Below are 18,845 nucleotides of genomic sequence, written 5' to 3'. Positions count from 1 at the left end.
TCCTATTTGATAAAATCTCATCAAAGTTTATAAAAAGTAAAGCTTTCTGTTTTTTCCAATATCAACTATATTTTAGACCTTCTTCCCCTTATATCCATCTCTTAACAATTTGAATCTGTCAGTGATTCTTGAACAGTTAGTTCTCATCATTAAAACAATAAATCTGGGCCCAGCTGGCATGGCTCAGTGGTTGATCATCGACCTATGATCCATGAGATCACCGTTCAATTCCTGGTCAGGGCACATGCCCGGGTTCCAGGCTTAATTCCCAGTCAGGGGACATATAGGAGGCAGCCAATCAATGACTCTCTCTCATCATTGATGTTTCTATCTCTCTCTCCCTCTCCCTTCCTCTCTCTAAAATCAATAAAAAAACATACTTTAAAAACCAACAACAAGTTTGGTTCTACATGATGAAATCTTACAATTTAATTATAATAAAACTGAAAAAAGAATTCCAAACCTAAAACTTCAATGTTCTCTACATGTGACCACTTTACTGAATTCTTATTAACTATACCAGTATCTAGTGGACTCTTTGCTCCTGTCGATAACTTTATCATATCATCCATGAATAATGATACATTTGTCTCTTTCAAATCATGATTCAGCAATGCTTCTAAAAATATCTACGGGAAAGATCAGTTTTTCCTATTCCTAATTCATCATAGCAAGATATCTTATTAAAATACTAATAAAAATTAATAAGTACTAAGTAAATAAAAATAATACATAAACTAATAAAAACTAATAAAAATAACTAGAAAAATGAAATTTAAATGATATATAAGCCCAAAATACAAAATTTCTAGTTCTAAAAAACATAAAATCACTCTGTCGAAATGCTATAAAAGTTTCTAAACACTTCATCTCAATTCTTATACTAATCTCTGGAGAAACCAATAATAAGAAATTCATGGACTGGCACCAATCCACAGACCACATACTAAATAGTAATGTTGAATTAAAGTTGAATTAAATACTAATGATAACCAGTTTTACAAGGCATTTTTCTTCTAAATTTGGTATTGGTTAATAAGAATATTCTATCATACTATGAAAGTATTCTTTTATTTCATATTGTAATTTGATTAGGAATGAGCACTGAATCTGATCAAACTACATTATAGCATCTTTTACCCCCAATTAAATCTGATAAAGAATAGCAATACATTTCTTCTTTTTAAATTTTTAATCTAGGTATTTATTTTATTTTTTTAATTGTTGACACTATTACAATAAATTAATTTATACTACAACATCACATTTCTTATTTGGTAGTGGTAGATCAAACTTTTAACCCTATTCACTAGCAGTCTTTAACATATATATATATATATATATATATATATATATAGTTATACTAACATTAATCTGCATTTATGCCCTGGCTGGAGTTGCCCAGTGGTTAGAGCGCTAGCCCATGCACCGAAGGGTCTCATGTTGGATATCCAGTCAAGGGCAGGTTGCAGATTTGATCCCCAGCCCGGGCTGGGAGTGTGTGGGAGGCAACAAATCGGTTTCTCTCTCCTCCTCCTCCTCCTCCTCCTCCCCCCCTCCGTCCCACCCTTCCACTCTCTCTAAAAAAAGAAATCAATGGAAAAAATATCCTCAGGTGAGGATTAACCAAAAAAAGGACCAAAAAAAAGATTAATCAGTATTTAATTTTTTTTTAATGTAACTTAAACTGGAAAAAAAAAAAAGTTCACCCATTTCTCCCACCCCCAACCCCACCCACCCTGGAATCACCAACCTGTTCTCTGTATCTAAGGCTTAGTTTTTTGTTGTTGTAGATTCCACATATAAGAGATCATAAAGTATTTGTCTTTCCCCGTCCCATTTATTTCACTTAGCATAATGCCCTCAAATCCATCCATGTTGCCTCTAATGGCAAGATTTCATTCTTTTTACAGCTAAATAACATTCCATTGTATGTATATACCACATTTTCCTTACCTACTCATCCATCCATAGACACTTAGGATATTTCCATACCTTGACTATTGGAAATAATAACTGAAGTGAACAAGGGGTGCATATATTTTTTTGAGTTAGTGTTTTTATTTTCTATGGATAAATACCCAGAAGAGGAGTTGATAGACTATATGGTAGTTCTACTTTAATTTTTTTTTAAGTACCTCCACACTGTTTCGCATAGTAACTGTACAGATTTACACTCCCACCAACAGTGCACAAGGGTTTCCTTTTCTCCACATCCTTACCAACACTTCTTTTCTTTTTGATAACAGCATTCTAACAGCTGTGAGATTCTATCTCATGGTTTTAATTTGTACTTCCCTGATAATTAATGATGTTGAGTACCTTTTCATGTACCTGTTGGCCACTTGCATGTCTTCTTTGGAAAAATATCTATTCAGATCTTCTGCCCATTTTTTAATTGTTTGGATTTTGCTATTGAGTTGTATAAGTTACTTATATTTTGGATATTAACCCATTTTCGAATATATGATTTGCAAATATTTTCTCCAAGTCAGTGGGTTGCCTTTTCATTTTGTTGATGGTTTTCACTGCTATATAGAAGCTTTTAGATTCATGTAGTTCCACTTGTTTATCTTTGCTTTTGTTGCTCTTGCTTTTGGCATCAGACTAAAAAATTCATAGCCAAGGCCTATGTTGAAGAGCTTACTGCCTATGTTTTCTTCTAGGAGTTGTGGTTTCAGATACTACATTCAAGTCTTTAACCCTTTTTGAGTTAATTTTTGTGTAGGGTGTAAGATAGGGGTCCAATTTTCCCAACACTGTTTATTAAAGAGATTGTCCTTTCCCCATTACATAGTCTTAGTTCCTTTGTTGAAATCAACTGACCATATACATGCATGGGTTTATTTCTGGGATCTCTATTCTGTTGCATTAACCTAGGGGTCTGTTTTTATGCCAATACCATACTGGCAGAGACTTGTAATAGTTTGAAATTAGGGAGTGTGATGCCTCCAGCTTTGTTCTTTCTCAAGCTTGCTTTTGCTATATGGGGTCTTTTGTGGTTCCACACAAATCTGGGGATTTTTTTTGTTCATTTCTATGAAAAACATGCCATTGGAAATTTTGATAGGGATTACAGTCAATCTGTAGATTACTTTTGGTAGTATGAACATTTTAACAATATTAAGTCTTCCAATCCATAAACACAGAATATTTTTCCGTTTCTTTGTATCTTCAACTTTTTTCAATAATGTCTTAAGAGTTTTCAGTGTACAGAGCTTTCACCTCCTTGATTAAATTTATTCCTAGGTGTTTTATTCTTTTTTATAAAATTGTAAATGGGATTCTATTCTTAATTCTTTTTCTGATAGTACATTATTAGTATAGAGAAATGCAACTGATTTTCCTGGCTAGGATTTCCAACTATGTTGAAAAAAGTGGCCAGAGTGGGCACCTTGTCAGCTGGCACCCCTGATCTTGGAGGAAAAACTTTCAACTTTTCACCATTGAGCATGATGTTAGCTGTGGACTTGTCATATATTTCAGATATATGATTTGGCGCTTTATTCCACTGAGGTACATTCCCTCTATACCCACTTTGTTCTGAGTTTTTATCATAAATGGATGCTGAATATTGTCAAACGCTTTTTCTGCATTTACTGATCACATAATTTTTATCCTTCATTTTGTTAATGTGATATATCACACTGACTGACCTGTGAATGCTGAAACAGCCTTTCATTCCTGGAATACATCCCACTTGATCATGGTGTATGATCCTTTTGATGTATTGTTTAATTCGTTTTGCCAATATTTTGTTGAGGATTTTTGCATCTCTTTTTATCAGGGATATTGCCTATAATTTTCTCTTCTTGTGGCATCCTTGTCTGGTTTTGGTATCAAGGTACTGCTGGCCTCGTAAAATTAGTTTGGAAGAGTTCCCTCCTCTTCTATTTTTTGTAAGAGTTTGAGAATTGGCATTGAGAAGGTTTGGTAGAATTCACCAGTGAAGCCATCTGGTTGTGGACTTCTGTTTGTTAGAAGGTTTTGATTACTGACTCACTCTCTTAACTAGTAATTGATCTGTGCAGGTTTTCTATTTCATCTTCATTCAGTCTTGGTAGGTTTTATGTTTCTAGAAAAATATCTAGGTTATCCAATCTGTTAGCATATAATTGTTTATAGCAGATTCTTATAATCCTTTGTATTTCTGTGGTATCAGTTTTAACATCTTTCATTTCTTTTTTTCAATTAAATCTGGTAAAGTACAGCAGTAAGCTTTTTTATATTGCAACATCTCCACAGTTGTTACTTGGTAGTAGTGGAACAGAATCTTAATCATATTTGCTAGCACAGTCTTTAACATTTTTACCCATACATAGAGTGTTATAACAAGACTATAATTAATCAATCAGTATTTTAGAATGTTTTGATTTGTTTTCTAACCTTGTTCCATAACTTTGTTCCATTTATATTATACAAGGAAACTGAATTTTCCTTAAAAATATAAAGGATTTCATCAGTGAATCCATTTGGTCCAGAAACCTTTCTGATGGCTAGTACTAATACTACTTTCCCCATTTCTCCCCCAGCAGTACTAGTCTACCTCTATAAACTTTAATAGATTTGTATGAAGTCTATCTCATTAAGTGTTTTTGTCTTGACTGGATTTACTAGAAATATATCCTTTTTTTCCTATCTTGAATTTAACAATTTTATTATATTTTCTTAGTTATTTGTTCTTCTCTTTACCATTCTTCCTCTACTTGTAGTTTTTCTTTATCTAAAAATTTTGGTTAAATAATGAACTCATTTGATTTTACATTATTTATTTAAATAAAAAGATGGGAAGGTGACATTACATTGGTATAACCTACATACTTAGATATATAATGTACTGATTCTCATTATTTTATAGTCTATTACTGGAGTCTTCTTCCTTGACCAACACAAATGTTTTTAAAGAGAACATAGCCCTGGCTGGTGTGGCTCAGTTGGTTGGAGTGTCGTCCCATACACCAAAGGGTTGCGGATTCAATTCCCAGTCAAGGCACATACCAAGGTTGCAGGTTTGATCCCCAGTTGGGCACATGCAGAAGGCAACCAATCTCTCCCCTCCCCCCAAAATCAGTATAAAAACCAAAAGCATACCCTCCAGTAAGGATTAAAAAAAAAGAGAGAATATAGATTTTTTTTTTCATTCCCAAATGACTTAGAATCCATAAAAATAAGATGTATTACAATTAGAAAAATTTTCACAAACATTTTCACAAGACTTGTCATTGAAGAGCTATTTTCAGTACTTAAAATACACTAACCAAATGCTCTTTCAGTAAGTTTTTAAAAAAAGATAAACAACTATCCACTACCTAATATCAGTTATACCGAGAAAAGACTGGAGAGAAATATTCTAAAATATTAACATTACTCATCTATGGCGGGATTATGGAACAATAAACTTTTGACATTCCAAAATATCTCAGTCCCTTCTATGCTGGATAAGTTAGTCAAATCTATAACATCAACTTGCTATTAGAAACATGTTTTTTACATTTTTAATACTTGAAAATAAAAGAAATCTGAGAATGATTATTTTAATTTTTTTTCATTTGAAAGCACTCCATTCTAAAGGGATTTCAAGCAGGGGAGTTCCAGTCATATTGTGACTCTCACTACAACAACATCTCTACCATGGTTTGAGCCTGGTCCCAGTTTATTACTCACTACTGATAAGAAAGGTATCTATTTGTTCTCCTGTTCATCCTGTGTCCTCCACAGATCACTTACTCTACTCTAGATCCTCAACTGCAATAATTCTTTAACCTCATGAAGACAACTACCCTACATTTACACTTTTTATAATTCCTTTCTTACTTGTATTTCCCTCTTTACCACTCTGAGAGATCATAGTCATCCTTATAATTACTATTTTGCAAACATTTTTAACTTTCTTGCCCTTTTCTCCAACTATTTGTCTGGCAAAAGCTCAGTTCTAGTTGAATCTTCTCCTCATCTGAATCCAAGCAGGCAGCGCACTGATGAAGAAAGCATAGGTTTAAAGGGGAAGACAAAGCAGCAAAGAAAACTGAAAGAGAATAAATAGCCAGAGGAGCAGAAAGAAAAGCAGAAGCCAAGAAATTATTTTTAAGAATTTATGCAATGGTTAACAGCATCAAATGCTATTTATTGCATGCACCTAAGATAAAGACAGAATATTGTTCACTCTATTCAGCTACATAAACGTTGTTGGTAACAGTTGCTCTCACAGACTTGACATCAGAACACAAAGTAGAGCCCTAGCGGTTTGGCTCAACGGTTAGAGCGTGGGTCCTCGGACTGAAGGGTTCAATTCCGGTCTAGGGCACATACCTTGGTTGCAGGCTCGATCCCCAACCCCAGTCAGGGCGAGTGCAAGAGGCAACCAATTGATGTCTGTCTGTCTGTCTCTCTCTCCCCTCCTTCCACTCTCTCTGAAAAGCAATGGAAAAAATATCCTCGAGTGAAGACTTAAAACAGACAAACCACAAAGTAGATCAAGTAGAACAACAACTAGATCCTAGCCAGTGATACAGGGCATATACAGTAGACCCTTGAACAACATCTGGGGATTAGGGGCACCAACCCCCCTGTGCAGTTGAAAATCTGCCATGGCTCCCGCAAAACTTAACTAACCTCAGTACCCACAGAGGACTGGCTCATGGATCCCCGTAGATACCAAAGTCCACAGATGGTCAAGTCCCTAAGTAAAATGGCATAGACCAATGCATACAGTTAGCCCTCCGCACCCACGAAGTCCCAAACATGGATCAAAAATGGTACAGGTATTTATGAAAAAATTCCATGTATAAGTGAACCAACACAGTTCAAACCCGTTTTTCAACAGCAATCTGTATATTAAAAGGGAAAAAATACAGGTGATATGATTGTCTACAAAGAAAGTCCTAAAGAATCTACAAAAAAAGTTACTACTAGAACTAGTAAATGAGATTACCACGGTCACAGGATACAAGGTCAACATAAAGTCAATTATATTTGTATATGCTTGTAATGAACACGAGGAAATTGAAATTTTTTAAAATTCTCACTCAATTTTTATTGACTTTTGGAGAGAGAGGAAGGGAAAGAGAAAGAGAGAAACATCAATGTGAGAGAAACATCAATAGTTGCTTCCCACAGGTGCCCCAACTGGAGACTGAACTCTCAACCTAGATATAGGCCATGACCAGGAATCAAACCTGCAACCTTTTGGTGTACAGAACAACGTTTAAACCAACTGAGCCACCCAGCCAGAGCAAAAAATTGAAATTTTAAAAAATACCGGTAAATCTAACAAAATGTGTATTAAGTTTGGTACACTAAAGACAACAAAACACTCATGAAGAAATTAAAGATCTAGCCCTGGCTCATGTGGCTCAGTTGGTTGGGTATTGTCCCATGCATCGAAAGGTTGCTGTTGGATTACCGGTTGTGAGTTCAATCCCCAGTGGGGGGCGTGCAGATAATCACCCTTAAATATTTAACCATTATAAGTAAGGCCTTATTTTTCCTCCAACAAATATATATGAGCTTTTTTCCTATCTGCTCATAATTTTTCCATTTCTACTAAGTTTATGATTATGTTCTAAAGCAGTGGTTCTCAAAGTGTGATCTGAGGTTCCCTGGGGATCCCCTTTTCTAACTACATTTGTGAGCCTGCTTTTTCTAAGTACATTTCTATGTATGGCCAGATTTTCTTTACATGCTTCAACCAAAACAATATATCCCAAAGGACAAATGCAGAAGCAGATAGGAGAATCTAGTTGTGATGGTTAATTTTATGTGTCAACTTGACTGGACCATAGGGTGCCCAGATATCTGGCTAAACATTATAGTGGGCGTGTCTGTGAGTGTGTGTCTGGATGAGATTAACATTTGATCCACAGACTGAGTAAAGCAGACTGCCATTTACAATGTGGGCAGGCCTCATCCAATCCATTAAAGGCCTGAATAGAACAAAAAGCTGAGTAACAGAGAATTCCTTCTCTCTAACTAATGGTCTTTGAGCTGGGACATTGGCTCCCTCTGCCTTTGGACTTGGACTCAGAATGAACATAAAATATCAGCTGGCCTGGTCCTCAGGCCTTTAGACTCAGACTGTAACTATACTATCAGCTCTCCTGAGTCACCAAGTCACAGATATTGGGAGTTCTCAGCCTCCATGATTACATGAGCATATATATATATATATATATATATATATATATATATATACCTTCCTTCCTCCCTCCCTCCCTCCCTCCCTTCCTTCCTTTCTTTCCATATATATAGTATATATATGTCTCCCACTGGTTCTATTTTTCTAATAGACCATCTGTTTCCTATTAAGTCTGACATTAAAGAAATATGTAAAAACGTAAAACAATGTCACTCTTCCAACTAATTTTGTTTGTTTGGGAAAATAGTCATTTTTCACTTTAAAATACATTATTTATGTTAATATATAATGGGTTTGGTATTTTAAAATAAATATTTTTAAGTGTTTTAATTTTTAGTAAGCTAAATATCAATATAGATAACCCATATAAACAAAGCTTTTTAAAATACTTTTGAAGAATGTAAAGGAGTCCTGAGACCAAAAAAAAAGAAGTCCTGTTCTATATAATTAAGGTTGCCAAAGATATCTTAGAGAAATGGACTATTAAAGTAATTCACCTCTTTCCATTCTTCACAGCTAAGAATTTCTCATGCTGCTTACCAAAAGAAAGTTTGCCAGTTACATAAGACATACCTGATCATCCCCAGAACCCCACTGAGCTGTTTTTTCCAAAGAGACCACATTAAAATCAGAAATCTGTGTACTACTATTGTCTTGATATGATGACTGTTGCCATACATGACTGGTCAATGGAACAACCTGAAAATCAAAAGCAGATTTAAATAGAGTAGTAACAAAATCTAACACTTAGATTATATTTCTCAATTTATAAAACATTTTCATATATATAACATTTCAACATCACAATCACTATTCAAATTATTATCTTCACTTAAAAATAAGGAAGCATGAATTTATGGTTGTCCTGTTAGGACTCAACATGCTTTCCAATAAACCATAGCAGTTCCTTAACTTCCTATAACCTCAGAGGTAAAAGAAGGAAGCAGAAACAAGCAAATTATATGTTTAAAATCTTAATGTTTGAGACACCTAAGAAATTAGCTCTAATAATGACTAAAATAAAAGACAGGTTCACTTGTGAAATTGGCTTGAAACAGGGCTCTCCCACTTGTAGAAGACAGCAATAAAAGCAGTGACTGCTGCCTAAGGCTAAAACAATGCAAATGAAAAAGATCACAGGCACCAGGCAGCATGGCTCTGTGGTTGAGCACTGACCTATGATCCAGGAGATCAAAGTTCAATTCCTGGGACAGTGCATGTATTGGGGTTTTGGGCTCAATCCCCAGCAGGGAGCAAGCAGATTCTCTCTCATCATTCATGTTTCTATCTTTTCCTCTCTCTGAAATCAATAAAAATATATTTTTAAAGAAAAAGATCAGAGGCAATCGAACAAAAATGAATGAGGTCAAGTCACTCACTGGTTCAGGGGCTGGCTGTTAAGATTTTACCCAATATCCCTGAAGTACAAAAACACAAAGCTGCCAATATTAGACTTCCTCCTAAAGAAGCAGATATAAGGGGCAAGGCAGAGACAACCACAACACACCAGGTAGAGATGGGTGTGCCAAAAAACAAAACAAAATAACACCCCTGCTAAAAATGAGATTACAAACTATACTTTCAAAAGACATTTTTATTTACTGAATAGATCTTCCAGACAAAAAAATCAACAAGGAAACAGTAACTGTAAATGACACATTAAATCAGATGGATTTAATTGACATTTATAAAACATTTCACCCCAAAGCTACAGAATATACATTCTCCTCAAGTGCACATGGGACATTCTCAAAGACAGACCACCTGTTAGAACACAAAGCAAGTCTCTACAAGTTGCAGGCTTGATCCCCAGTAGGGGGCGTGCAGGAGGCAGCCAATCAATGACTCATTATTGATGTTTCCATCTCTCCCTTTCTCTCTCTGAAATCAGTAAATATATATACACACACACACACACACACACACACACACACACACATATATTAAAAAAAAGAAGAAGATTGAAATGATATCAAGCATCTTCTCCAACATTTACACCATGGAATACTATGCAGGATCCCTTACCCTTTGGGAGAGCACAGTGGGACCTGGAGAGTATTACGCTAAGTGAAATAAGCCAGTCAGAGAAAGACAAATATCACATGATCTTACTCATATGTGGAATCTAATGAACAAAATAAACCAATGAACAAAATATATCCAGAGACATAGAAGCATGGAACAGACTGATGAATCTCAAGCAAAGGCAGGGGTGGGGAGATGGGGAGAGATTAACCTAAGAACTTATATGCATATATGCATAGCCCCTGGACACAGACAATGGTGTGGTGAAGGCCTGGAGCAGGTGGAGTACAGGGTAGAGGGGATTAATGGGGGGGAAAGGGGACATTTGTAATACTTTCAACAATAAAAATGAATTAAAACATTTTTTAAAAAGATTTTTAAAATAAGAATATCACAGATTCTCAAAGAGATAAAGAAGACACAATGTCCATAAAAAAAGGAAGCTGCTCTAAAGCAGCTACTGTTGTGATAACTTGGTTATTATTTAACAGGAAAGGAAAAAAGGGAAAACTAAATATAGGGATGTCATTTACACAGCTTTGACAAAAGGCTGCATTTAATATTCTCCAAGTCTATTCCTGCTGATTAAGGGGGAAGGGACTAGACAAAGGCAGTTTAGACACATGCCCACTAAGGTCTGAGTAATGTGGGAAAATGCTTGCCCATCAATCACACCTGGAAACAGGTAATTGGACAGGATAGGCGTGGTCACTGCAAGAGTACAAAATCTAAATATATAAACTTCTAGACAAAGGAGCCACTGTCTTGGCTCCAGGGCACCAGGCCCTTATGGGACTCCAGCTGCAGGGGGTTGTGCTCCCGTGTGCACAGAGCCCACGGCCATGTTGGGCTCCACATGTGGACTAAAGGAGGATTTAGTCTGAATGCTGAACACCCGACTACAAACATGGAATGGAAGCTCTGGACACTGGCCCTGTTTCTCACTTTGCTAAACTCCCAGCTGCACCTTTTCCAGGACTGACTTAAGGAGCAGGGGACTTTGGAACCCAAAAAATGTAACTCCATGCAAATAAAGCCTACTTCCACATACCATCCTTCCATGGGGGCTTCTGAAAATGCTTCTTTCAGTGGGACCCCAAGAGCCTCACTCCCACTCATGTCTGGGAAGTCTGGCCCTTTCATTCCTCCAGTATCACTGAGTCAAAAAGATGAATGCTAATAAAATATTAACGACAAATGTGAAAGTGCCTCTGAAGGAAACCTGTCATTAGATATTTTTCCTGAGTTAAAACACTGCTACTATACTAACATTTTTATAGAGCACTTACAACAAGGTGGTTTTGGTCATAGAAAGACCAGTTTAATTGAAAACCTATTCAATAAATAAAGAAAAAGAAGAGAGATTCCTAAGATATCAAGTCTTCCAAGAGGTTTTTCTCAAACTATAGAGCACCATGGAGCATACACACATTGCTTAATGGCAATTCGTAAGAGAGAAAGAATAAAAAACAAAGAAAGCTGTTTTGTGAACTAATTTTGGCAATGTAAAGTTCCTAAATATATAACAATACAGCCAATGTTTTGGCATGGCTAGTTTTCTTTAAGCCCTCCAAAAAAGAGTGCAAAAGTAAAAATTCAAAATGGCTATTCACTGCAATTAAATAATGCTGGGCGTGGAGCATGAGGAGTCTTGCCTTTGAAAACAGTTGATTCACAATAGCTTACAAGAGAGGGTTCAATTCATTAGAATATTTGTAGAAAACTAATGATATATGAAGAAACTAGCACTTTGATAATTAACCCAATGTATGAGAAAAAGAACACTCCTCCTCACTTTATCAGCTGAAAGAAAACCCAAAGTTAAAATTAAATGTTAAATGTTCTTACTAAAAAATGAACTTCCCAGAACTCCTGATTTTTATTATCTACCTGATTGTTTAGGCTTCATCAAAGAATTAATTTCTAAATACGTATGTTTTATCAGCTTTCCCACAGTTGCCTCTGAATAGTAGGGTTACCCAAATACTTGACGGAGGATTCTTAAATTAAGTGCTTCAAAACTAAGGAGGTGTCATCAGCAATTCTCTGAGATTAAATACCTTTGGATATAAATTAAGTTTTAGAGTCCTTCCCTGAGCCAGTTTTTAATATTAAAAGTTAATGGACTTCTGTCCAGTTGCTTAATTACCTGGAGCATCGTCCCATACACTAAAAGGTTGTGGGTTCAACCCTGAGTCAGGACACATGCAGGAGGCAACCGATCGATGTCTGTCTCTCTCTCTCTCTCCCTTCCTCTCTGCTTAAAAATCAATAAAAACATATTCTCCGGTTGAGGACTAAACATTTAAACAAGTTAATAGACTTCCAACTATATGCTGTATAGAAGAGAAATAGTTTAGATCTAAAGACACATATTGGCTGAAAGTGAAAGGACAAAAAATAATTTCATGCAAATGGTAGCCAAAAGAGGACAGCAGTATCTATGCTAGTATCAGACAGAAAGACTTTATTTTTATTTTTTTAAATACAATTTTACTTTCTTTTATATGTTTTTATTGATTTTTTTAGAGATGGAGAAAGGGAAAGGGATAGAGACACATCCATGAGAGAGACACACAGGTTGTCTGCCTCCTATGCAGCCCCTACTGGGGATCGAGCCTGCAACCCAGGCACGTGCCCCAAACCAGGAATCGAACTGGTGACCTCCTGGTTCATGAGCTGACGCTTAACCACTGAGCAACATCGGCCAGGCCAGACAAAAAGACTTTAAATCAATAACTGTTACAAGAGACAGAGAAGGACATTATAACAAAAGGTTCAATTCACCAAGAAGGTATAACAAGTATTTATGCACCAAACCTCAGAGCTCCTAAATTAAATCAATGAGGCAAAGTTTGAAAGAACAGAAGAGAAAAATACACAAATACACATAAACACAATAATATTAAGAGACTTCAATACCCCACTTTCAATAATGGATAGAACAATCAGGAGAACAAGGAGATAAGAGGAACTGAACAACTCTATAGACTGCTGCACCGAACAGAAATATACAGAACACTCCACCCAACAACAGCAGAATATACATTTCTCTAGTATACATGAAACATCCTTCAGGAAAGAATACATAAGGCACAAAGCAAATCTTTTTCTTTTTTTTTTAAATATATCTTTATTGATTTCAGAGAGAGGAAAGGAGAGGGAGAGGGAGAGAAACATCAATGATGAGAGAGTCGCTGATCTGCTGCCTCCTGCACGCCCCCTACTGGGGATTGAGTCCGCAACCCAGGCATGTGCCCTGACCGCGAATCAAACCCCAATCTCCTGGATCCTAGGTCAATGCTCAACCGCTGAGCCACACCAGCCCAGCAACACAAAGCAAGTCTTATCAAATTCAAGAAGATTGAAATCATACACACTATCTCTTCTAATCAAATGGAATGAAACTAGATATCAATAGCACAAGAAAAACTGGAAATCCCATACCAATATACTCTTAGAAAAACAATGGGTCAAATAAGAAGTCACAAAGGAAACGAGAAAATTCTTTGACACAATGAAAATTTAAAAATACCAAAACTTATGGGATGCAACAAAGGCAAAGATAACAGGAAGTTTATGGCTAGCTCTAAGGGTATATACATGTTTTTTAAATAAGCAAGATCAGCCCTGGCCAGTGTGGCTCAGTTGGCTGGAGCATCGTCCATACAACAGAAGGTAGGTTCGAATGTGCCAGTCAGGGAACATCTCCAGTTGGGGTGCGTGCGGGAGCCAGCTGATTGATGTTTCTCTCTCTTGCTCTCTCTCTCAAATAAATTTTTTAAAAAATTAAAAATGAATAAATAAAATAAGCAAGATCACAAATTCACAACCTATAACATACATCAAGGAACTAGAAGAAGAACAAACTAAACCTAAAGCAGGAAGAAGGAAGAAAATAATAAAGATTAGGACACAGATAAACAAAATAGTGAGTAGGAAAAAATTAAACTGAATTTTTAATATCAATAAAACTGACAACCCCTTAGCTAGACTAGGAAAAAATATTCAAAAATATATATTCAAATAAAAATCAGAAATGAAAGAGAGAATATTACAATCAATACCACAAAAATAAGAGAGAGTACTATGAATGTTACACCAAACAAGAGAGCCAAGAAAAAAATTCATAATTCCTAGAAACACACAACCTACCAAGATTGAATCATGAATAGAAAAATCTGAATAAACCTATAACTAGAGAGATTAAATCAGTAACAAAAAAAACCTCCCAGTACAGAAAATCCAAAGACCAGATGGCTTTACTCCACAATCCTACCAAACATTTAAAGAAATAACACCAATTCTCATGACACTTAAAAAAACTGAAGAAACACTTCCTAACTTATTCTATGAGGCCAGATTATCCTGATACAGATAGCCAGATGCAGATACTACAAGAAAAAAACAACAAAAAACACTATAGACCACTATCCCCCTAATAGATAATAATGCAAAAGTCCTCAACAAAATACTAGCACACAGAATTCACAGCACATTATAAAGATTATACAACATGATCAAGTGAGATTTAAACCTGGAATTCACAGATAGTTCAACATATAAAAATATGGAAAAATTAACATTGTTAAAATGTCAATAGTACCAAAAGCCATCTATAGATTCAGTTCTTTTGGATATATACCCAGAAGCGGGATCATATGGTAGTCCTATTTTTAATTACCTGAGTAACCTTCGTACTGTTTTTCATGGTGGTTGCACCATTTTTTTTTTTTTTAAATATATCTTTATTGATTTCAGAGAGAGGAAAGGAGAGGGAGAGAGACAGAAACATCAATGATGAGAGAGTCATTGATCAGCTGCAGCCCGAAACCCGGGCATGTGCCCTGACCAGGAATTGAACCCCGATCGCCTGGATCCTAGGTCAACGCTCAACCGCTGAGCCACGCCCAGCCTGGAGGTTGCACCATTTTATATCCTACCAATAAGGGTTCCAATTTTTCAATATCCTGGCCAACAATTATTATTATTACTATTATTATTATTATTGGCCATCCCGATTAGTGTAAGGTGATATCTAAATGTACTTTTGATTTGCATTTCTCTGCTGATTAGTGATGTTAAGCATCTTTTCATGTGCTTATTGGCCATTTGTGTATCTTTGGAGAAATGTCTACTTAAGTTCTTTGCCCATTTGTTAATCTGATTGTGTTTATTTTTTGTTACTGAGTTTTAGGAGTTATCTATATATTCTGAATGTTACTCCTTATCAGACATATGATTTGCAAATATTTCCCCCCATTGGGTGGGTTGCCTTTTTACTGTTAGCAGTGTCTTCTGATATTCAAATTTTAAAATTTTCACGAAATCCAATTTGTCTGTTGTTTTGTTTGTTTTTGTTGCCCATGACTTTGGTATCATAGCTAAGAAATCATTGCCAAACCTACTGTCACGTAGCTTTTGCCCTATGTTTTCTTCTAAGAGTTTATAATTTTGCGTCTTACATTTAGGTCTTTGATCGATTTTGAGTTAATTTTTGTATATGGTGTTAGAAAACAGTCTAACTTCATTCTTTTGTATGTGGATATCCAATTTTTCCTGCACCATTTGTTGAAAAGACTATCCTTTCCCATTGAACGGTCTTGGCACCCTTGTCAAAAATCATTTGACCATCTATGTGAGGGTTTATTTCTGGGCTCTATATTCTATTTCATTGGTATATTTCAGCAATTTGCAACCCGTGTGCTGCAAGAATTTTTAAAACATGCAATACCTGACTATTTAGTCAGGGGCACTGACCTCTCTTCTCGTAGATTGTCAAACAAAAAAATGACAACGGCCAACACAACTATAGCTGTCCAGTATGAGTGAATCAAAATTATACCTATTTTTTTTTTCAGATCTGCAAAAAATACATATTTTTGGTGTGCCATAGAATTTTAGTAATTAATTTATGTGTGCCATGAGATGAAAAAGGTTCCTCCACACTGTTTTCCATAGTGGCTGCACCAGTTGATCAACTGATTTTCGACAAGGGTGCTAAAACTTATCAGTTGGGAAAGAAGAGCCTCTTCAACAAATGGTGTTGGGACAAGTAGGTAGCCACGTACAAAAAAATGAAATTGAACTCTTTCCTCACACCACATACAACAATTAGCTCAACATGGTGAACACACAATACAATATACAGATAATGTATTGTAGAATTGTATACCTGAAACCTATACAATTTTATTAACCCGTCACCCCAATAAATTCAATAAATAAGTAAATAAAGTAATTGTTGATAAAAAAAAAAATTAACTCAAAATTGATCAAAGACCTATATGTAAGAGCAATAACTTTGTAAAAACTCTTAGAGAAAACATAAGGGTAAATCTTCATGATTTCACATTTGGCAATAGGTTCTAAAATATGACACCAAAAGTATGAGCAACAAAAGAAAAAAAGATAAATTGAACTTCACATTCTTGAACACTATCAAGAATCTAGGTTGTGGGCTCGATCCCCAGTAGGGGGCATGCAAGAGGCAGATCAATGACTCTCATCATTGATGTCTATTTCTCCCTCTCTCTGGAATCAATAAAAACACAGTATTTAAATAAATAAAAAATTGTGAAGTGTCAATAAATTTGGAGATAGGGGACAGGTTCACCAAGGTTCCTTAACATCCAGCACAATGCATGGCCAGTGGTGAATGCTCAATGAATTAAAGGCCCACTGGAATATTTACCAGGCAAAACAACTAGTATTCTTTAATGCTCAACAGTCCATAGCATCACTGACCAACAGAACTTTCTGTGATGATGAAACTATTCTATTATCTGCATTGTCCAATAGGGCAGCCACTAGTCAAGTGTGGCTACTGAGCACTTGAAAAACGATTAGTACATACAACAGAGGCACTGACCTTTTTACTTGCTTTTTAACTAATTAAGATTTAAAGAGCCACATGTGGCTAGTGACTACTGGACTGAACACAGCACAGGTCTATCTATAAAGTCTTTCCCCCGTCTTTCCAATTTTTGTACTTTTGTCGTTTCACTCTGTTCATATCTCGTCTAAGGGCAGTCCTAAACAATAAACCCTAGGCTTCCTTTTTGTCCCCACAATGTACGCGTTGTAGAGGACAGAAACTTAATGATAGCTTTATGTCCGAATTGTATAGCAAACCTTTTTTACTCTCTGAAAAGTAATCAATTAAATGCAAGTATTTTCAAAATGATCTTCAGGAGCCGACCATAATAACAGCTCGCTCTTCACTGCATGTTACCTTGAGCTTTACTTTTCCAGGCTGGAGCTGCGGCAAAAGCCTCCAACGTTTCTAAGCCCCTCCTACCTCCTGGGGTTCCCTTTATTGCTACAAACGAGGGTCCAGAGAAGCACAATCCACGAGGAGTCCCTAAAGACTACTCGTGCAATGTACATAACACACTGCTTCCTCGGGGGAGTCCTGCACTCAGGTAAATTAATCTCCTAATTGTCTTCCCAACAAGATACTCCATGGGCAACCAGCACTCCGACACCGTCCTTTTCCCCCTCCTTCGGGGCACGATAAGCCCCACCTCCTCCCAAAAGCTTTCCTTAACTACACAAGCTGGGGATACTGGCTCCTCTGAACGTCTGGTGTAATTCAAAAGGCCCGGGACCCACCGAGGGGGAGAAACAACAGAGGTCTCTGCCAGAAAGAACGGAAGACTGTAGTAGTCAGCCAGAACCAGAGCAAGAGTCAAGATAGCTTTTACAAGCCTCTAAAAGCGCGATTATGTGTCAAGCACGGTGACAGGCAGCACGCAGGAGGCAGCAGGGTCGGAGAGCTGGCAGAGCGCTCAGGGGCAACCGGTCACCCTGCCCCGACGGCGGCCCACACCTCTCCCCCGCCAGGCCCACCTTCTCCGGGCCGGGCCGCTCGCCCTCGGCGTAGCGGTGCTTCGGCAGCGACGGCGGAGGCAAAGTCCCGCTGGGGTGCGCCTGCAGCCAGGCCTTGGCCTCGTCGTCGTCCTCCTCGTCGGTACTCTCCCGAAGCTGGCTCTCGTAGTTCAAGTCCGTGTCCAGTTCCCGCCGCTCCTCTTCCTCCACATCCTCCACCATCACCACCTCGTCCTCACCCGAGTTCTCCGCCTCCTTCTCCTCCTCTTCCTCTCCCTCCTCCCCCTCCTCCTCCTCCTCGAGCTCGCCGGGCCACGGCAGGTCCTCAGGCTCCATATTGGTGTCTCGCTCTCCAAGGCTGAGGAGGAGGGGGAGAGGGGAGGAGGGGGGGGAGGGGGAGAGAGCTGACTGGCGGTTGCGGCCTCACGCAGGCGCAAAGACCGCCGCCGCCTCGCGCCCGGCGCCGCGCCGAGCGGACGGGGCGGGGCCAGGAATGAGCGCGGGTGTTGCTAAGGACGCCCCGCGGGGGCCGGCGGGAAGGCCCGAGAAGGGGGAGGGGGGCGACAGGTAACGTCACCGCCGGTTCCCCGTCACCGTCTGGCGTCTTGATCACTGTATTGTAAGCTCACAATAAACCCGGACTGGGCTACTCTCACCGGAGGGGAGCATTTAGTCCTCGGCTGGCCTGGGTCAGGACTGAATTTTGCCTCTGCTGGGAGGTGAGATCAGACCCTAGGATAAAACTAGGACAATCAAACTTGCAAATTATTAATTTTTAAAGGTGGAGCGCCCACGGTCTAACAGGTTGTATGATGGGCACTTGAACCTGACAAGGGCAGTAGAGGGGTTAAGTAAG

The 18,845-nt window shown here is 37.8% G+C and overlaps 1 protein-coding gene across 2 annotated transcripts in view; it reads right to left on the bottom strand.

The window, feature by feature from the left end:
* ALMS1 (ALMS1 centrosome and basal body associated protein) overlaps window positions 1-18,334 on the bottom strand; it is a 113,404-nt gene extending 95,070 nt beyond the window's left edge. Inside the window, exons 1-2 of one of the 2 annotated variants that reach the window (XM_081156973.1) lie at window positions 18,011-18,334; window positions 8,708-8,833 (exon numbers count right to left, since the gene is read on the bottom strand). In XM_081156973.1, coding sequence (XP_081013099.1) covers window positions 8,708-8,833; window positions 18,011-18,325 — 441 coding nt within the window. In that variant the 5' untranslated portion in view covers window positions 18,326-18,334. The remainder of the gene's footprint in view (window positions 1-8,707; window positions 8,834-18,010) is intronic. The other variant, XM_081156974.1, reaches the window with a different exon arrangement.
* Window positions 18,335-18,845: the final 511 nt, after the last annotated feature.

Source organism: Miniopterus schreibersii (assembly GCF_964146895.1).
Source record: "Miniopterus schreibersii genome assembly, chromosome: 13".
Lineage (NCBI taxonomy): Eukaryota > Metazoa > Chordata > Mammalia > Chiroptera > Miniopteridae > Miniopterus > Miniopterus schreibersii.
The sequence above is the reverse complement of the archived record's forward strand: the minus strand, read 5'-3'. Positions and strand labels throughout refer to the sequence as shown.